Source organism: Camellia sinensis, chromosome 6, assembly GCF_055761805.1.
Source record: "Camellia sinensis isolate YWXY chromosome 6, ASM5576180v1, whole genome shotgun sequence".
In the NCBI taxonomy this organism is placed as follows: domain Eukaryota; kingdom Viridiplantae; phylum Streptophyta; class Magnoliopsida; order Ericales; family Theaceae; genus Camellia; species Camellia sinensis.
In genome coordinates, this window is record NC_138966.1 from 19,057,874 (window position 1) to 19,080,114 (window position 22,241).

At 36.7% G+C, this 22,241-nt stretch overlaps 1 protein-coding gene and 1 long non-coding RNA gene across 2 annotated transcripts; both read right to left on the minus strand.

Moving 5' to 3' along the window:
* Positions 1–3,199: 3,199 nt before the first annotated feature.
* Positions 3,200–5,695, minus strand: LOC114267878 (uncharacterized). The gene is made up of 5 exons (XM_082875953.1): positions 5,676–5,695; positions 4,489–4,967; positions 3,930–4,393; positions 3,444–3,848; positions 3,200–3,388 (listed from the first exon to the last, which is right to left on the minus strand). Exons 1-5 carry the CDS (start codon positions 5,693–5,695, stop codon positions 3,200–3,202), a joined length of 1,557 nt encoding a protein of 518 aa, XP_082732079.1.
* Positions 5,696–20,546: 14,851 nt separating this feature from the next.
* LOC145792243 (uncharacterized) lies at positions 20,547–21,961 on the minus strand. The gene is made up of 3 exons (XR_014331628.1): positions 21,808–21,961; positions 21,665–21,721; positions 20,547–20,898 (listed from the first exon to the last, which is right to left on the minus strand). It is a non-coding gene; the product is annotated as an uncharacterized LOC145792243 (long non-coding RNA).
* Between the last annotated feature and the right edge of the window lie 280 nt (positions 21,962–22,241).

The window sequence follows — 22,241 nt, forward strand, 5'->3', positions numbered from 1 at the left end:
CAAGAATGATAGAATGTTGGTAAACCAAGACCGAAACAATTTGGAGAAGTACAACTTTCATGGTTTTGAAATCAGACAAGTTTAATCTGAGTACTTCATTAAGGTACTTCATTGAGTCATGATATATATAGGAGTGTGAGATACCATTAGATTTGGGAGAAGTTATTGGTTGGTCTTAGTGATCCAGATCTTCACTCAAGATCTCTCTCTTATCCTCTATACTTTGCAATTTCTGTGTGTGTGTGTTTTGAAATTGGTTGATTATGAAGTCATTATTAGTGATCCAGATTGTTCTTGTTGTAAATTGTTTGAACAAATAAAAATATTTTAACAAATCAATCTCTATTTCCTCTCTATGTATATCACAATTTAAACAGATAAAAATAAAAATAAAAATTAAACAGATAGAAAACAAATAGGCTTGTGAAATTCAACAGATAAGGAAGTAGCTAGGGAAAAATTTTGAATAGAAAAGGGAAAAAATTGAACAGATAGTCAAAACATTTGAACATATAGATATAAATTTGAACAAATAGAAAATAATTTGAACAGATAGATGTAAATTTAAATAGATAGAGAAAAAAATTTGAACAGATTAATTAAGAAATAAAATTGAAAACAAAATGTCCTCCAAAATCAATAAAATGATTTCTCACCAAACTATTTTCCAAATGGTGGACCTCTCATCAATAAATAAAAAAACCGATGCACTTAATGTATTGTATCCTCATTGGCTTGGATTTTTGAACAATTTTCTGTAAATAAAATTACAAAAACAAATTTAGAAATTTCAAATAATAAAATTACAAAAAAAAATTAGGAATTTCAAATATTTTTTCCTTTTAAGCAAATCAATTTGTAACACTCTGTCTAGTTTTAACTTTTTTTTGTTGTTATTGTTGTTTTTTTTTTTTTTGTTAATTAAGCCCTAAAAAAAAAGTTGGTCAGTTTAAGAAAAATAGAAATAAAAATCTAGTAAACTTTTTTATTAACAAATAAATAAACATTTACCAATAGTTTTTCTTGCGACAATTTCATCTTAAGAAATTACTAAAAACAACCATTATCAAATTTGACCACATTAATTTGTTTTTCTTTTTAAACTTGATTCAAACATGTATGTCATTGAGAGGGTAATTTATGTGAATAGTTTTTACCAAACTAAGACCATTCGTCTTAGACATTGGGCAAAGCTACGGGCCGAAGTAATTGTTTATGTAGCATGGTCCTAGTTCATCTAAGCATCAAGGCGGTCAGAGGTAGGCTACCAATGGCCTGACCTAGCTATCATGGATTGAGGTATCAGTGGAAGGAGGACTGAGCTAAAGGATATCTTTGCAGGGCGTCATCTCAAAGTCAAGACTAACAGTGTTGCCTAAAGCAGTACCGAGCTGTGTGAGCACAGTGAAGTCTGGTGCCAGCCTAGGTAAGAGTTGCAATCATTTCACTTGATTAGTAGTGAGTAGAGTGTTATCAGAATAGGCATCATCCTTGGGAATGTGATTCTTATGAGGACTCTTATAAAGAGAGTTAGAGTCTTACTAGGATTGTGCCAGGTGGAATTTATAAAAGCTCATGACAGGACCTATGTACAGGTATCACAATTCTTGCTCGGGAATACACAGAACTTTTGTGTCTATTGTCTATTTACTAACTTAGGCATCGAAAAGGTTTCCAGCACACACCCACTGGCTAGCTCACGTTTGTGTTTTCAGGTGGCAAAGCGACGACGTTTGAAGGAGTGTAAACTTGATTAACAGGATTATACGAGAAAATTATTTATGTGCTCATACAGTCGTAATATATATATATATATATAATAAAGCAGCTAGCAATGTGATTTCTTTTTCAGTTTGAAGTTTTGTATATTTTTTTCTAAAAAAAATGTCCTTTTTCTTATTAAGTTTCAACCATTTAAATAGAGAAGTTATTTAGTAGATTAGACCTACTAGGTCAGTTTACTTAAAATATAGGAGATAAAGTATGAGAAACTAGCCTCTCCCTAAATCTTAAATCCCTCTTGCTTTTCTCTTTAAAGAGGGAGACGGCGATGGTTCCCTCACCTCTCCGATCTTCTTCTCCTCTCCCACCTTTCGATTCTCCTCTTAACCTAAATCTAATGTTTTGCTCATCAGTCTGGACATCACTGTCTTACATTCTCCACCTTCAAGTCCAAAACTTTAATATATAGTTTCAGATCTTCTCGCAATCCGAAGGTCAATGTTGGATGATGTGTTTGTTTTATGCTAAATGATTACCTCAACCTTAATGTTCTATCTTGGCTAGTGGAGGTGGAGTCTTCAGATTTCAAGTTGAAGGATGCAAAGCAATGGAGTTTTAGATCAGTTCGATGACGACTTGAATTTAGTTTTTTTGTTTGGTTTTCTTAATTTTTAGATTGGTCATTTAATAATCATTCCTATGTAGAGGTTTGTTTTCCTTCCTTGTGAGGGCCTTTTCTCCACTTCTATGAAGGCTTGGATCCTTCCTTCTATAGAAGTTTTTATTTCTTTTTGAGATCTTGTGATATCGCTATACTAGATTGATCCGATCTTTTATCAGTTTTGCAACGAAGATTTTCTTTATGATCAAAAAAAAGAAAGTAGGAGAAAGTAATTACATGGCCCAATACTAGACAGACGACATAGGATATATGCCTAATGTATTAGATAATTTCTCATTTAAATAGCTTTGATGTATGGGCAAATTTTGAAATCCACTTTCAATAAAAATTATGCTCTTTTTTTTATATATAAAAAAAAAAAAAAGATTGCCACGACTCCCCGATTACAAAACAATTAGGCTCCGTTTGAGAAGAAAAAAGTTGGGCTTTTTTTTTTGCTAAAATAGCCACAAAAAAACAAAATAGGCTTTTTAGACCAATAAGATAAAACATCACATCCAACCCATAATCATTACATTCTTTCTCTCACAAAAAAGCCAAAAAAAACCAAAAGGTAGTAAATACGACTTAAGTAATCCCTAGGTTCAATGGCGGAGCCAGAAATTTTATGTAAGAGGGACACCTATTAATTACATTCTCAAAATTTTTCTTTCCTAATCAATAACAATAAAATTATCATAATATTTTGAGCTAATATTAATCATAAAAACTTAAATATTCATTACAAAAATATCACTAAACTTTCACAATTGCCTTTGACGAGTTTTCATTCATTACAAAAATATCACTAAACTTTCACAATTGACCCCGACGAGTTTTCATCTTTTGAAAGTTTTCCATGATAGTATCATTATCAACGCCATCAAAAATGTCTCTTTCTATGTAAACAACCAGGCTAGCATTCATCCATTCATCACCCATTCGATTCCACAACCGATTCTTCACAATATTCATAGCTGAAAAATACCCTCTCAACAATAACAGCTGCAAGAGGAAAGATCAATGCTAAAGTCAAGAGCAAATAAACCAATGGATATACTTTATCTCTTCCAGTCTCCACCATTTTCTTAGCAAGATTGGCAATTCCATTCAACCATGATAACTCACTACTAGAGAGTATGTCGACAATATATGTATCAAATTGATCATTAAGCACCATGAGCTCTACTATAGAAAATTCATTTGGATAAAATTCAACAAGATGAATTAAACTTTTCTTGTCAAAACTAGAGAATGAGTTGGATGGATTAAAACATGCCACACAAAGTAGCAACATAGTGTTTGACTTAGTGAAATGAGCATTTAGTTCTCGAATTTGCATATCCAAAATAGTGTAGAATAACTCGGTGCGATAGTGATGTAAATTTGTAATTTCTTGAGCTTTATGCCTTCTTCTCCCTTGAGCTACAAACATATCATCCATTTGGGGAACATCAATTTCATGCTTTTTACAAAAAGATGAAACATTATTAAGTAAAGAGGTCCACCCACTCTCCCTCATCATTTGGAGTCACCTTTTAGAAACTTGAACCAAATTCATAACATTAACAATATCTTGATCTTTCCTTTGTAATGCTTGTGATAACTCACTTGTAATAGCCAATATCGTTCTCATCAAATGAATATTGAATACAAATTCAAAAGATTGAATTGAGTCCAACAACACATTTATTTCTACTCGTTGTTCTGAATTTGAACCATCCTCTAAAATCATTTCAAGCACACTGATCACTGTTAAAAACATACCAGCCAAGCTGACTAAAGTACCATAGTGTGAATCCCAACGTGTATCAATAGCATGTTTGAGATTGGTTTCCTGATTTAAGCCTTGCCCACTTGATAGCTCTCCCATATTAAGTGCCTCAACAACTTTTGCTGATTGTTTATCCTTAAGAATATCTCGACGTTTACATGATGCTCCAACAACATTCACCACATTAGTAACCAAAGTGAAGAGTAAGGCAATTTGATTATGATTCTTTGCCATGGCTATAAGAGCCAATTTCAATTGATGGCAAAATAATGAACATAATATGCACAAGGATTCTCCCTTAATATAAGTGTTTTAAAACCATTTAACTCACCTTGCATATTACTAGCCTTATCAGATCCTTGACCCCGCAATCTAGAAATACTCAATCCAAGTCTAGAAAATAAATTTTCCATAACTTGCTTGAGTGAAAGCGCAGTAGCATTGGCAACATGCTCGATACCAATAAAACGCTCGATCAGTTGGCTTCTTTTGTCTACATATCGTATTACAATTACCGTTTGCTCTTTGATTGATATGTCACGGACTTCATTAATCAAAATAGAAAAAATTGCATCACCAAGCTCTTTACAAATTACATTGATAGTTTCAAACGCAGCCACACTAACAATATCTTTTTGAATATCAGGAGCTGTTAACTTAAGATTTTGTAGTGCATTGCTTAATGCAACTGCTTTGACATCTTCATTGTGAATAGCAAGAAACTTCAAAAGTTCAAGAAAATTTCCTTGGCTACTTGACTTTTCAAATTCATCATGACCATGAAATGCAAGCTCTTGTCTTAGAAGAAACCTAACACAATCAACCGATGCATTCAAGCGAGTTTGATACTCAATTCGAGCATGGTCAGATGTAGACACCCCATTTTTGACTGTCCTCAAGACTTGGACGTCACTATTTGAACACTCAGTGATCATCCATGTTTGTGTTCGTCTTGAGTTCCCGGAGGTCTCGGCCACACGCCTTGCCTCAGGATCTCTCGACTCGACTGTTTTGTGTTTGGTTTTGCACCAAACACTTTTGTTTTGCTTTTGAGGGGAAGAGAGTGGCTTGTGGGCCACCCCTACACCTCACCGGCCATGGCTTGAGGCCACCGGCCATTGTTTTGTTGCCATCGGCCATATGTTTGGTCGGTCGGCACTCTTTGTGGTCGGTCGACCATGTATTTTGCCATTTTGTCATTTTTGACTGGCCGACCACTGTGCATATGCTTTTGTAGATATTTTTGTGCCAGCTGTGCTAGCTGGCACCCACTTTGCCCCCCCTCCATACATGGAGGGCTTTCACTCTTACTTAGCTTGTTTTGTAAGCTTTGCAAGAGTGATCCTCTATAAAGGGAGGCCTTCTCCTCCCTCCTTAAGGGTTAGAGGGTTGAGTTCCAGAGGTTTGGATTAGGGTTAGCCATAGTGTATCTATTCTATCTCTATATCTCCCTATCTTTGTGTATAAGTGTGTGTTTGTCCTTACTTTTGTGCACAAACACCTAGTTTAACACCTTACCTTAGTTGTTGAGGAGCCATTAGGTTGTTCTTGAAGTTTTGAGCTGGTTTTGAGCTAAGGAAAGCAGCTGGAGTGCTGTTCTTGAAGGGGTCTGCAAGGGTAAGAACTTTACCTTTAAATATCCCATTTTTGCATAGTCTTTTTGCCTACCTTACATCTATTTTTGAGCTTAGTGTATAACATATAAAAGTCTTGTTTTTACTTTCTTAAAATAGTTGTTTAAGGTTGCTTTGAGCTTTGGGGTTGTTTGACCCCTCTTAGGCCTTGTTTGAACCCCCATTTTGTGTTATTTTGGTGAGCTCCGGGACCATCTTGTTTGGGCCTCCTCACCACTGAAATCTTGAGGGATTTCAGTGGTGGGGATGGTGCTTTAAGGTTCTAAGAAGGAGAAGGCCATCCCCTCTCCTTGTTGCCTTCAAAAAGTGCCATTTTAGCCTCATGTGTGAGCACCATTTTTAAGTTCATATTGGCCATGTCTTAAGTGTTATTTGTGCTTATTTTGTTATGATATAGCACTGTTTTTAGTTGGTTTAGACACACCATGCATGCTTAGTATACTTGTCTTGTAATGCCATGAATTTGCCTTAACATGCTTTGTGCTTTGAGCCTTGTTATAGCATGATTTTGGCCAAGCTTTGTGAAGCTTTTATGCATGATTTAGTACGCTTTAGCTCTGTTTTTAATTGCTTCGGCCATGCTTGACATGCTTTGTATAGCCACCTTGCATTTTGGCTTGCTAGCCTCGGGTGTGTGAGTGTTTAGCATGCATTGCTTAGCTTGTTTCAGTGGTTTGGCACCACTTATAGCATCATTTCAGTCCCCATGGTATGCTTGTATGCTTGCATTTGATGCTCCCTTAATGCTTTAAAAGGTTGTAGTCTTGTGCTCCATGTTTGGCCTCTTTTGTATGCTTCCATGTGTAGGCCACCTAGATGCTATCTAGGTGTGTCCTTAGCTTTGTTTAGGTCTGCCTTGGGACTATTCTAAGTCCTCTTAGCCTTGTGAGGCTTGGTTGGCATGGCCATGGCTTAAGCCCCTTGGCTTACCTTGAGTTTTGGACATCGTTGAATGCTTAGCTTGTCTTGTTTGCTTGGTTTGAAACCTTTTATAACATGGTTTCAGAACTTAGTATGCATGACATTAGTCCATAATTGTCCTCTTTTAAGTGTGCTTAAAAGTCGCTCTTTAATGCCTAAGTGTTGAACCATGTGTGCATGCATGTTTGTATGTCATTTTGCCTCCATTTCCTTGGCATTTGGCCACTGTTTTGGGCTTATTTGAGAGCTGCCCAAATTGGTATAAGACCATCCATCGCATGTTATGGCATGCTCACCTTGTGTGTTGATTGCATACTTGGCTTATCATGTGTTGTTGCATGTTTAAGTGACATTACATTTGGCATGCATCTTATGTTAAGTTGCCTTGCATACTTGCATGTGTTATGCCTCACATGTTGTCACATGATTGAATCAAGTCATACACTTGTTTGCATGCTTGTCCTTGCATCTTGTAATATGCTAGTTGCCTTGGTAGCATCATTGCTTGTTTACATGTTCATATGGCATGCTAGGCTTGCATGCTTAGGTTGCATCTTGCATGCATTCCTCGCCTCTTGATTGACCATGACAGAGGTTAGGATTCATTGGGTGTTTGGTGTGCATTACATTTGATATCAAATGCACAACTTGGTTCCTTAGGCCATCACGCATTGAAATGCGCGATTGGTGGTCCGAGAATCGAGTACTATCCCCCTTTGAGTCATAAACATGATGAGGGGTGTATTGGTGCACACATTTGCTTGAAATGCATTGCCATGCCTTGTTTTGCCCTCTGCTGCTGTCAAAACAGGTTCTGCAGGAAGCTTTGGCCGGTCGACTACATCAAGTGCCGATCGACCAATTATTGATGGCCGATAACTCCATAGATGGTCGATGACCACTTCTATTTGGCCGGTGACCATTCCTCATGGCCGGTGGCATTTCCCAATGTTCATAAGGTATACCTTGGGAATTGTGCCATTTTTCAGAGGAGCAGAGCAGGGTAAACAGAGGCAGCTTGTGCATGGCATTGGATTTCCGGGCGAAGCCAATCCGAGCACGTGTGCATCCCTCTTCTCGAGGCCTTTTAATGCTTTCCTTAGCCTAATTGATTTGTTAATTAATTAGGTGGTCTGTGAATTATTTAATTAGCTTGTAGGTTAATTAAAGTGTATTATTCTTTTAGTCCCTCCGAGCGAGGGCGAATTTGTAATAAGTGTGGGTGCGTGTATGCATGTCTTCCAACCCTCACTTCTTTCTTCCTTTTACTTACCTGCTTTGATGGTTAGTATTAGGGCATGTTTAATTTAGCATCCTTATGCTATGCCTACGTGCATTCATTCATTTGTATTGCATGCATCAGGCTTGGCGCATCATACTAACTGCATAGTATTTCAAATCTAACTTGAATACGTGTTACTTGTTACATTCCACATGCCACTCTTAGATTAGCCGAGCCTATTCTAGATTGTATTTTGTATGCGATGCATTAGCCATTTAACATGGACTTGGATTATACATTTGATTACTAACATGTTCATTGTTTTGGCTTGGAGTACACTGTAAGTGTTTTATGCTTTAGCATCTCGCATGAGTGTGAATGTTAACATGACAGCATGCTTACCATGTGGCTATATGCTTATGTGATATATCTGCCTGAATGCCTATGGGTGAAGGTTGGATTGTTTGAGTTGGAACAACTCCTTGAAATTCGTGTTTTAGCCTACTTGCGAGTAGCAAATTTCAAACCGATTTTCAAACAAACGGATATGCGATGCTTTGTTCCAAATTAGGCGATCTAGTCTATACTTTTGTGCTATGCGCATCACATAGTAAATCTAGGCTAATAACCGGAATAAGAATGCATAATGTTTTCAAAACAAGATATCATGGTTAGTAGAGACCGATCTTCGGATCGAGCGAGAGGGGGTGCTCATAGCTGACCTTCCCCAATCGTTACCAAGTTCCCAAGCCGAGACAACTTTGGTGATGACGGACATGTGGCTTTAGGCAAACGAGTCAGGGTTTCCTAAATTCTCCTAAAATAAAATATTTAGGTAGCGACTCTGTATCTGGCAAAGCAGTCCATGTTTGGCACTTCTTTACAAAAATCTGTTTTCCAAAATGATTTGCCGGATTCGGACTCTTTGGTTCAGATTAAGAACCGTGACAATTTGAGTCCGAACTGTAGTAAGCCCCAAATGAACAAATCGGGATTTCCCTCCCGGGACGTTCGGGGACGTCTACATCAGATTGTTTGGAAAAAAAAATGTTTGAATATATTGTTTTTGGTTTAACAAGTCTTGACATTTACCCCAAGCTTGATTATAAGTACTATTGGGGCCTCCCATATGAGTTTGAATTTTTTTTCTTTTTTCTTCTAATTCAAGAAACACACGTGTTAACACCCCATTTTTTACCACCCTTATGACTTGGACATCATCGCTTGTACACCCAATGATGAGTGTATATACTTGTCAAGTGCTCGAAGTCCTCAACGAAATACCACAACTTCGAGCCTTTCAAACCCTACACCCCTGTTGCCTTGTTTTTTGAACCAACCCTAGAGATCTTCAAGCCTGCAACCTTTTGTGGCCTGCCAGCCCCTTCTATTGGCTGCCGACCATTGCTTCTGGTTGCCGGCCACCAATGTGTTTTGTAGATATTTTTCTGCCAACTGTGTCAGTTGTTGGCACAGATGCATGCACCTTCCTACACATGTATGTCTTGATATTTCTGAGAGAGTTGCATGGTTTTCTATATATAAGAGGCCTCCCCTTCCATTTTTAAGGTTGAAAGTTTTAGAGCAAAAATTCTCTTTCTCTCTCTCTCTCTATAACTTTCTCTCTCTCTTGAAATTTTTTAGCTTTTTGCAAGCTTTTGCCTATACATTCTTGACCAAACCTCTCCATCTTTGAGCTAAGGTACCTTTGAAACTTGTTTGAGCTCTTGAGGGTGTGTTTGCCTTGATTTGTTGCCTAGAATTGGTTCTCCTCTTCAAGAGGTATAAAGCTTTGCCTCTCTTCTTGCTTTATTTACTCTTTTTCCTACTGTTTTCCAACTGTTTTGGGGCTTTATAAACTCTATATTTTTGGGCTAAAACTTGGGTTTTAAGGCCAATAAAGGTTGAGGGGTGGTTCACCTTTCTTTACACCTTGTTTTCAAAGCCTTTACCCTTGTGTTTCCCTCCTTTACACTATCTTTTTTTGAGATTTTAAACACTGATTTTCAGAGTTATTTCAGTAGCTAAAATGTTGTTTTGAAGTCTAAAATTAGAGGGGTTAGCCTCCCCTCCTTGTGTGTTACTTACTAGCTTAGCATGATCTATGTTTTAGCTTATTATTCTAGCTATTTTTGTCTTAATTCCAGCATGCTTTAGGGCTTATTTAGCACTGTTTTAGGATTTTTTTAAAGTGTTAATTTCATTTGAGTCTTGTATTACATGCTTGTAATGCAATTGTCCTCATAAGTTCGGTGGTTTAGGCCTTAGCCACTATCCTATTTGAGTTGATAACATTTATTTATGACTTTCCATACTTGTGCTCACCTATAATCACCTCTGCAACATCTCTCCTTTCTTGACTTTTGTTTTGCTTCGAAAGTTGTTTCAAACCTATTGTTCTTTTAAGCTTGAGATTGAGGTTGTCATGCTTAATGATTTAATCCCTTTTAATGGTTCATTATCAACGGCATGACATCTCTCTCATGCCTTAAACCAACTCTTGGTTTGACACTTATTTCCATTAGAGGACTTGAACTCATTTTTGGACTTCATTGATTAAAGAATTGAAAGGTAACTAAAATGAAGTAATAAAATTGGTGATTAAAAATGATGCAAGATAATAATTTGGTTTGGGTTCAATCAGACGTTAATTGAACCCTTGAGTCTCAAGTCATTTCATACTCATTAGTGATGAAAACGGTTCAAGATTTCATTGTCAATTACTTCCCTTGATCATTTATGATAGGGAGGTTGTTTTGAGAGTCTTGTTTTGTTGCATTTATTAAACTTGTACCTTTTGGTTCATAGGCCATCATGCAATGAAATTGCATCGATTGATGGTTTGTGAATCAAATTTTACCACTCCTTTGAGCTGCTTAATGATAAGGAGGAGTGAGTTGTGCAAACAAACTCTTGAGAATACCATGTTCCTGCTCTATTTTCTCTCTGTTACAGCAGGAAAATCTAGTCATCAGTGGCCGGCAGGCCACCATCAGTGAACGGCAGGCCATCACTTTTAGCCTGTCAGCCACCTGTGCAAAATCCAACAGTATACTTTTGAAGCAGAATAGAATTGGTCTTGAGGTGGAAATTAGTGTAGGTGTTCTACTGTGCAACAGAGGCATCCAACAGCAGAAACAGTGACTTTTTTGGGTGGAAAGTCTATGCATGCATAAGCATTCCTCGTTTCCCGAGGTGGAGTAATTAGAATAGCTAGCTTAGCACTCTTTTCATGTTGTATTCATGTAAATAATTAGTTCTTTTTGTGTTGTAATTAGTTAGCTAGAATAGTTAATTAATGTGTTGTAATAATTAGTTAAGTAATTTAGCTAATTTATTCATTTCGTTTTGTAATAGCTAGTTAATTAGTTTAGCTAGTTAGTTTATTTGGACTCTCCTTCGTGAGGGCGCAATATTGTAATAATGTATATGTCTTCCAACCCCACATCTTTCTTTCTTTTATTTACTAGCTTGTGATGGTTAGTTTAGAGCATCATGTTTTGTTTAGCATTCTCCGTGTTTGCATCCACTTGTTTGCATACATCGAGGCTCAATTCATCATTCTAACTCGCATTGTTAGTTAAACATTCTTTGAATACGTGCTTAGACTGCATGTTATTTAATTGCTTCATATGCCATATTAGTAACCGAGCCTAGTAATTGCATATCACATGTGTTGCATTAGTCATATTGCATAAGTTAGGATCATGCATTGTTCTAACTTTTTCATCTTTTTTGGCTTGGAGTACTAGATGAGCCTTTACTCGCTTTAGCATATTGCCTGAATGTGATTGTTACCATATCTAGCATGCTTTCCATGAGGCTAAATGTTTAAATGATAAACTGTTTTGAATGCCTGTGGATGAAGGCTAGTTGCTTGAATTGGGATAGTTTGATTAAATGTACATTTAAGCCCACTTTTGCTAGTGGCACATTCACAAACTCTTTTTCAAAACCAAACATGAAATCAAGTATTCCAATTCTTGCAAGTTAGTCTATACTTGTGTGTGTGCACATCACATAGCAATGCTAACCTAATAAATTGGAACAAAAGCATATAATGTAGATAAGATTCATATCATGATTAATAGATGTCGATCTTTGATCGGCTGAGCGGGGGTGCTCAATTCATGACATTCCCCTCTCGTACCTAAGTTCTTGAGCCAAGACAATCTTGGTGATGACGGACACGTGGCGTTTGGCACAAGTCATGGGTTTTCTAAATTTTCCAAAATATTTATGTGGCAACTCTATATCTGGCAAAGCAGTCCATTTTTGGTATTTTGATTCACAATTGATTTTCTAAAAAATTTGTCGGATTTGGACTCTTTGGTGTTTATCTATTTCATATTGCACTTGTGGAATCAAATTCAGAACGGCGGGAGTCAGATACTGTAGGGCTTATTCGTCTTCCGAAAGGGGGCACGAAAAGTCAAGCTACACATCACCAACAAAAGCTTCACCACCCGCTTGATCTCCAATATCAGGCTTGAAAAGATAACAACATAAGCAAAATGTCGCATCTTTCGCTACATTATACTCTAACCAATTAGGAAATTCACTGAACCAAGCTTGATTAAATCGTCGAAGTTTTTGTCCAAATGCTTTTTGTAGGAAATTATGACCACGAGGTTGACAAGGACCCTTTTGTAGATATGCTCTACAAATTTGGTCTTGATCATAAGGGTTATAGTCCATAATCCAAGGTCATAATCCTGGATCTACAAGAAGGTCTGCCAAGTTGATTTCTATACGACTTCATTTTGTGGAAGAAGAATTATAATCTTCTTTTTGAGGAATTGATGACTCCAATTTTGATTTTCTTTTGAAGTATTTCTCCATGACTGTTTTAAAATAAAAATAAATCCCTAATCTCCAATTTTAACACAAAGCAAAATCCCTAAATTTAACACAAATAACAATAAATCAAAATCCCTAATTTTAGTACAAATCACAACAAATCAAAATCCCTAATTTTAATATAAATCACCACTAATCAAATCACTAATTTTAGTAAAAATTAAATTTGTAATTTTAGTACAAATCACCACAAATCAAATCCCTATTTTTAGTACAAATCACAACAAATCAAAACCCTAAATTGCATATAACTCACCACAAATCAAGATTTCTAATTTTGTTGTTAATTTTAAATCCCTAACAAATCACAACAAATCAAAAATCCTAATTTTAATATAAACCACCACAAATCAAGATTCTTAATTTTAGCATATCAAAATCTCTAATTTTAACATAAATAATCACAAATAAATCTTTTTCTAAATTTAACAAATCAAAACATATCATTTTAACCACAAATAACCATAAATCAATACATTTATTTTTCATTTAAGAGAAAAAGATTAGAGAAAGAGATTACTTGTAAACAATGGAGAGAAAAGGCTGAGAGTTGTAGTGCGATCCTCTATGTGGTGTGATCCCGATTCGCCGTAAGTCAAAGCAGCAATGAGTCGAAGAGTTGAAAGCAAAATGTTGTGATATGAATAAAGAAATGAGGGACAAGATGTATGTATATACATCTTAGAGTTAGAGATTGAGTGGATGGCAGGGCCCATCGCACGTGTTTAATAAACACTTTTCTTTTTACATTTTTTTTTTAAAGATAGGGCCACACATGTTTTGTGTTTTAAAAAAAAAAAATTCTAAAAGTTAGGGGGGGCACGTGACCCCCCTAGTCCCTTCTTAAGTCCACATCTGCCTAGGTTGGTGTCTGCAAGTAGACATATTAAGCACTACCAATCACCACATTACTGGTCACTAACCAGAAGGCATGTGGTACCGCGCTCCCCCTTTCGGAAGGTTTGAAAGAAAGGCCTCACAGTTCAAACTCCCACGGTTTTGAATCTAGTTTCACTTTGCAATGTGAAACTGATAAACACAAAAGAGTCCAAATCCAACAAATCGTTTTGGAAAATCGATTTTAAATCAAATAATGTCAAAATTAGACTACTTTGCCAGATATAGAGTCGCCACCTAAATATATTTTATTTTGGAAAAATTTAGGAAACCCTAACTCGTGCCAAAGGCCACGTGTCCGTCATCACCAAAGTTGCCTCGCCTCGAGAACTTGGGTACGAAGGGGGAAAGTCATGAATTAAGCACCCCCGCTCGCCTGATCAAAATTGCCTCTACTAATCATGATATGAGTTTTTGTAAACATTATGTGTTCTTATTCCGGTTATTAAGCTAACCTTACTATGTGATGCACACTAGCAAGTATAGACTAGCTTACAAGACTTGGAACAATTCAACTCAAGTTTGTTTTCGAAAATGGTTTGAATTTGCCACTTCAAGTGGGCTTTAAAGATTGCGGATTTGCCACCAAACGTAGTGGGCTTTAAACATGATTTGCCACTTAACAAAGTGGGTCTAAAACATACATTTGTTGAATCATTCCAATTCAAACAACAAGCCTTCATCCACAGGCATTCAAGCAGTTAAGCATTTAAGCATTTAAGCACATAATGTCATGACCCAAACCCGTCCCTATGGGTTTAGCACCGTAACCGGCCAGTAATCCGTGATTACCGAAGGCCTGCTTGACAGTAAAGACAGTAATACAGAGTACAGGGGCTGGCGGAAGCCAAAACAGTAATAAAAGATGTCCAATGAGCTGTGACAGTCTGTATGCAAAAAGACTTTTTCGAACATATTCACATTCATAAGAAAAACGTATATACACCATATGTACAAACATTCAGAGTACAGTACAAGTCTTATACAGTATTACAAAACAGAAACGGAAGGGTGAAACTGAGACACCCTAAAACAGCCTTAGCTTGGTTAGACTTGGAACCTCGAGGTGAGGCACAATGGTTGGCTTGGCAAAAAGGGAGTTAACCCGACTCTCCTAGCATCGATCCGGTGCCTGAACACCTACATATAAATATAAACAGTGAGCTAAAGCCCAGTGAATAACAACTGTGTAAAGAGGTTAAGAATGAATGTCCTTTCAGTCATTAAACAGTCATATCAGTCATTTAGAAACCATAGCAGTTATATGTGGTACATCCAATAGCAAAATAGTACAGTAGGTCTTAACAGACCGAACAGTCAGTTGATGGCCATCATAAAAGTATACAGTATTGGTCCTAAGTATTGGAATCGACAGAGATCTCTGTAACAGTAGCAGTAATAGTACAGTAACAGTAGATTACTAAGGATGCCACGAACTCAGTGCACAAATAGGACAAACATTCATTCAGTAAGAAATATCATTTCAGAAAGCAGTACAGTAGATCATTCAGAAAATATTCATGATTGAACACATCTTTACAACATTGTTACTCACAGAGCACTGGGATATAGGCAGCTAATGAGCGTCCTCAGGTGCCGACCCTACACAGTTACAGAACAAACACACACTAAGTTACACACTTGGGAATCAACAACTTAGTCCCTATCTTGACTTGGTGTGGTTCTACATCAATAACCTCATTAAGATGCCTTACACTAGGCCTAGGAATGCCTAGAATGAAATGAGAATGCAAAGACGTACTTTAAAACACTTTTCAAAATTTTCAGAAAATAGGGTTCTCGCTCGAGCGTGGCTTTCTTCGCTCGAGCGAGCTTGTCAAAACAGTGGGGTCGCTTGAGCGTGGACTTCCTCGCTCAAGCGGTCTGTAAAAATGCAAAAAGTGCTGGATGTTGAAAATCCCCGCTCGATGCTCGCTCGATACTTGCTCAAGCATAAGACACAGTCCTCGCTCGAGCGTAGGTTCCCTCGCTCGAGCGTGCGTCTGCGTGCACCAAAAACTTGAGAGCTTGCAATCTACGCTCGAGCCAGCATTCCTTCACTCGAGCGAAGCTCTGAACAAAAGACGATTGCTCGAGCATGGAATCCTTTGCTCGAGCGTGGAAGCCAAAATCTGGAATTTCCAAATTTGCCTCCCAAGATCAAACCAAGCATTCAACACATCAAAACTCACCCTTTTGGGCCCATTTTCTGGAAAACACTTGAAAACTCATACTACAACATGTTTTGAAGATCAATTTTGTAAAATCAAGCCTAAAGGTAAGTCAATTGAACGCAATTTCAAAGAAACTCTCATGATCTATGTAGAAACATAACATGCAAGAACTCTTATGAATTAAGTGCTCTAAAACTTGGCCAAATGCAAGATTAAGCTTAAGAACATGGTGAATTCATGGACTACATTCAAAATATACACATGCATGGAAGGAATTCATGCAAAACAACATCAAAATGCAAGAATATGAACATGCATGCATGAATTAGCTCATAATTCAACTCTTCAAATTAATCCTTGACTTTAAACTCTAAATTACCATGAACCTTGCAAGATACAACTCAAATTCACAATGAGGAAGGTGAAATCTCTACCTTAGGTCTTCAATTTTAGGTATAGAAGCTCAATTATGCAATCAACCTTCAAATCTTCTAAGTTTCCAAGCAAAACTCTTGATGAAACCAATTTTCCTCTACTCTCCCTCTCTCTCACGGTTTGGCCTAAGGAAGTGGCTGAAAAATGATGTATGAAGGTGCCAAATAAAGTTTGTAGGAAATGGCCGCTCAATGGCAATTTGGTAAAAAGTGCAAACTAATGTGATACAACTTTATTTAATCTAATTTAATCATTCCCAATCAAATTTAAATTAAACCTACCATAAAATCACATAAATTCTAACTAACATATAATACAAATCAATTTCAGATTCGATCGCTGATAAGACCTTCAATTTGCAGTTCGAACTTAAAACATGAACAGATCAATTAACAGTCAAACAGATAGAAAATACGATCAAGCAACATACTCATGCGTTCAGTTCAGGATTTCAGTCTGTTCAATTACTTATCATGCTTAATCATAGATTAGCAATAAACAGAGGTGAGGGTTGTCACACATAGCCTCATGGCAAGCATGCTAAATATGGCAACATTCATAGTTATGCAAGTATGCTAAAGCGTAAAAACTTACCTAGTACTCCAAACTAAAACAGAAACTATTTAGAAAGATGCATGATCCTAACTATACAAGATGCCTAATGCAACACATGCAATAATATAATTAATAGGCTCAGCTACTAATATGACTATGGATTGATTTGAACAACATGCAATTAAACACATATTCAAAGAGGATATTGAAATGACAATGCAGCTAGAATAATGCACTGAGCCTCGGTGCATGCAATACAAGATGAATGGATGCAAGCATACTATATGCTAATTAAAACATATCCCTAATCTAACCATCAAAAGTGATTAAATAAAAAGGAGAAAGACGTGGGGTTGGAAAACATACACACACGCATGCACACTTATTACAACATTACGCACTCGAGAAAGAGGGTCCGAATGAATAAGCTAACCAACTAGCTACGCTAATTAAGCTAACTAATTATTACAAAACTCGAATTAATTACTATCTAGTTAACTAATTATTGTAAACTGAAAACAAATAACTAGTTAAGCTAACTAATCATTTACAACACTTCATTAGCTACAACTAATTAATTACAACTTGTATTTAAGCTAGATATTTAAGCAATAAATAAACTTGGAATGCAAGGGAGGCTCATGCACGTGCTCGGTTTTCACCCGAAAATGAACTGTATTACTGCTGCATGTCTCTATTTACACACTTGAACACCAAAAAGGCTGTCCACTTCTAGAACACCTCAGCTTCACCTCAGGAACACACTGTGCAAATTTCATTGGTGGCCGAGAGGGGGCCTGTCGGCTACCATTGGTGGCTGATCGGCCACTGATGATGGCTGTCGGCCACTGATGGTCTGAGCTTCCTTGCTGCAACAGAGAGCAAAACAGAACATTTATCAAGGGTTGTTTGCACACTTTGCCTCCCCTTTTTATGGAAAAATCAAAGGAGAGAAAAGCTTTGGTACACAAACCATCAATTAAGCAATTTTATTGCATAATGGCTTGTAAAACCAATTTTGCAAGATCAATGAATGCACAACAAGACCAAAATGTCCATCACCTTATCATGCATAATCAAGGGCAATGGAGACCAAGGAAAGTGGCACATTTCATCACTTTTGAGTATGAAATGTTCCATTTTCCTTATGTTCAAATTAACGTCCGATTTGAACACATGCAATGTAACACAAAGAATGTTTTTCTTGCCTCTTTTACTTGTCAATTTTTGTTTACTTATTTTAATTACCAAATTATCCTTTAATCCATTAAGTCCATTGGTGAGTGTCCTCTAATGGAAAGATGGCTCAAACCACAAGTTGCTTTGGGCATGAAAGAGGCATTACACTGTTGGTAATGAACCCCCTAAAGGATTAAACCATTAGGTATAGCACCTCCATTTCATACTTAAGCAAGCAAGTGGTTCGAAACCACTTTCAAAGAAAATCAAAAGAGAATAATTGAGGGGGGTTGCAGACGTGATTAGGTGTTGAAAATGAGTACTAAAAGCACTAAAATATACAACCAACTCAAACCAATGATAGTTAAAGCCTTAAAGCACTAAGCTAGTGTAGGAATTAACAATACAACTATGCAATACAAGACTCAAATGAAACAACTAACCAAAAATAGAGGCAAAACAACCCAAAATATGGTCTAAAACATGCTGGACTTAAGTCATGAAAGGCCAAAACATTAAGCTAATACATGGGGTTATACTACAACCATGCAAAACAAGACTCAAACAAACTAATCAGCCCAAAACCAAGCTAAAATAGGTTATTTCAGAGGCTAAGACATGCTGGACTTGAGCTAAGTTAAGCTAGAAAAACATGCTAACATGTGAAGCTAACTAGGCATGTAAACAAGACACAATAAGGGGAAGCTACCCCTTCTGAATTTGGACTTCAAAATAAGTTTTTTGCCACTGAAAAACCTCCAAAATTTAATAGTTAAAAGGCCCAAAAAAATTGATTTGAAAGTGATGAATAAAAGAACAAAATCTTTACAAACTAATAAGCAAGAAGGATGAACCACTCCCTAATTAAAAGGAGGCCCAAACCAGCACTTTTAGGCCACAAAAACATAGTTTTTTTAGTTCAAAATCAGCCCCAAAATAGTAAGAAAGGATAGTAAAACTAGCTTGCAAAACAAAGTAAACAAGGCAAGTAAACTACCTCTTGAAGCAAAGGGCAATTCTAGGCACAAAACCAAGCTAAAACCACCTTCAAGATCTCCAAGAAGACCCCAAGTAACCTCAGCTCAAAGGTAAAAGGATTTGATTTAGGATGTGTATGCAAAAGTGTAGAGAAAACAAGAACTTAGGCACAAAATTGTAAGAGAGCGAGAGAGAGAGAGAGAGAGAGAGAGAAATCTAGAGAGAGAAAGAGAGATTTTTGCTCTGAATTTTCTAACCCCCAAAAATGGGGGAGGAACCCCTCTATATATAGAAAAACATGTATTGAGCTTAGAAACATCCTACCATACATATGTAGGAAGATGCAGCTCAATGTGTTAACAACTGGCACAGCTGGCAACAAATATCAAGAAATATCTGAAAAAAGAGACTGGTGGCCGTCGGCCACCACTAATAGCCGACTGGCCACATTAGTGGCCGACAAGGACAAGACATGGCCGACAACCTCTAGTGGTGGCCGACAGGTCACCATAAGGTTCCAAGCACCAAGTTTTGATCCAAAACAAGGCACAGAAAGAGCAAGGTCTAAAGGCTCAAAGACAGAGTGTTCCGCCGAGGACTTCGAGCACTCAAAACAAATACAAACAAACATAATCATCATATGCACAAGTGATGACGTCCCAATCTTGAGGACGGTCAAAAATGTGGTGTCTACACATAGCTCATACTCTCAAAAGCCTTAGGAAAAATAGAGAAAATTCACTTCTAATATCATCTAGGGTTCATCAACCCAAAATCATGATCCAAACATGTAAGAAATACTCCAAACAAGCATAGACTTGCAAAAACATATATATAATTCTAAGAATATCCACTACAAAAAAATTGACTTTTTGCAACGGTAAAATACCGTCGCTAATACTCCTAATGCCGTCGCAAAAACTTTTTGCGATGGCAAAATGACTTTTTGCGACGGTTAGAGGGGGTCGCAAATGGAGGGGTTGCAAAAGAGTTTTTGCGACGGCATTTTTGCCTTTTGCGACGGCACTGTACAATCGCTAATAATGTTTGAAATTTCTTGATTTTTTTGCGACGGCACTATTTTACCGTCGCTAAAAATGTTATTTGAGACGGCAAAAAATACCGTCGCTAATAGTCTTTTTTTGCAACGGCAAAAACACCGTTTTTGCGACGGTGTGGTGCCGTTGCAAAAAGTATTAAAAAATAATAAAATTTCTATTTTTTGCGACAGTTTAGTATCGTCGCAAAAAGTAAAACCTGTAACAAAATCAATAAAAATAATAAAATTTTCTGTTTTTTGCGACAGTATAGTGCCGTCACAAAAAAGAAAAAAAAAATCCTCCGATAAAATTATTAAAAATGTGAAATTTGTTAGCCAACTACTAACTACTAGGTACTTGCCAAGTATCAAAACTAACAGGGTAAAATGTGAAATTTGTTAGCATAAATGGAAATATCTTGAATGAGAAAAAAATAACAAAGATAAAACCTAAATTGTCTTCCATCTATTGAAAACAAACTGAGCAACAAAAATTTCAAGTCATAAATTAAATTTTCATGTGTCCCAAACTTTCAAAACATAAAAAAAGACCATAGTAGTATGGGGGGAGGAAGCTACATGGGAACAACACACGAAGAAACACTTGAAATTTACATTTAAGGCATTAAAGACTTTTTTTGGTTTTTTGATACAGAGAACTCCATTATTCTTCTAGTCAAACAAGGACAGTAGAGATTGATGGAAGAGGGCATGATGTAATAATCTCACTTGGCACCTCCTCCACCATAACCTCCTCTCGAATCACGTCCACGCCCACCCCTACCACGGGTGCCAGAACTGTAGTACCTATCTCCAGCGGGCTTTAAGAACTTGTAATGCTGACAGACTGCAACAAGTGAATCAAGAATCAGTTAACCCAAAATTTGAAAACACCATGCATTTTACGTCCACCAAAAGGATAAGTATCTGAGCAATACATGAGTATTGACGACAAATTTCAGGGGAAGGAAAGCAATATGCATGAAATCATAAAATCATCGGCTATATCCTATATAAAATGTGTTGAAATAGGTGAAAAGTGTAAATAAACGTGTATAGGAATATGTGAAATGTGTATATGATTTTTATTGTTTGTTGACATTATTTGGTCCTTAACAAACATCCATCGGATATCATTAGTAGGACCATTATTTAATTATCTTTCAACAATTCAGGAATTTGGACTGCATTTAGGCAAACTTTAAAAACCCCAAGAAAAGGGCAACAGTAGTTCACTAAATATCTTGCAATGGATGAAAGAAATCTTTCCATAAGCCATGTCCAGATAACTCGATCAGCCATATAATAATTGGCCAAGTACTGTCCAGTTAAGACTCTTAATGTGAGCCCTTGAACTATATACACCAATATATAAAACATCTTTGTTATGTGGAGCAGATACACCAGACGTTTTGAGTCTGCCAGTTCACAGTGATCCAAAATCCAAATCAACAACGCAAACTAAAAGAAAGACAAAACAATGTGCAGATTAACAGAAAAGAAACAAAAAAAAAAAAAAAAAAAAGTGCCAATAGTAAGTAGGAGTGCAGGGCTCGCAAATTTGACCACGAGGTTTAACTATGTCTCTGAAAAGTTCAGGCAAACCATCGTACCTTTTTGGATTTCTCTTCATTTTCAGCCAATTCTTTTCACTTATCCTTGTCAAAACCCTATATAAAACATCATATGTAACTCATAATTAATATAGTTGTGAGTTTATGAAAAGAAAAATTCAAGTAGTGTCAACGGATTTCACCAATTTAACAAAGATGTCGTTATTGTCCTTCTTGCTTGAGAGTTGTTGCATGGATGCCAGTTCTTCGTCAACAGCCACCTTCCTTTCCTCAATTTTAAGGGCCAACAGTGCCTTCCTCTTCTCTTCCAACACCTTCTCATACTCTTCAAGTGCCATCTCCTGTATTGTTTTCAGGACAATTACCATAAGAATATTTTAGAGATGCATAAAAAATACCATTATCATGCTTAATTACACAGATGAACTGCGTCCTGACTTTTGAATTCCTCAAAGTTTTTTGTTATCATAATAGAGTAATCATTATCAATCAATCCTTCAAATTCCTACACAGACATTTAGGATAGCACTATTGAAAAGGTTCTGCTACAACCAAGATGATAAGAAACTTAAAAAAATAAAATTTTGATTGATATATTTTAGGAAATGATATTCAC

Excerpts from the sequence above, each read along its gene's own strand:
- LOC114267878 (XM_082875953.1), bottom strand. The coding sequence starts at position 5,695 with ATGGCTCCTCAACAACTAAG. Across the intron at positions 4,968-5,675 it reads ATGGCTCCTCAACAACTAAG|GTTTCTTCTAAGACAAGAGC; the intron begins GTAAGGTGTTAA and ends TGATTGTGTTAG. Across the intron at positions 4,394-4,488 it reads TAAGGCTAGTAATATGCAAG|CCATGGCAAAGAATCATAAT; the intron begins GTGAGTTAAATG and ends TGGCTCTTATAG.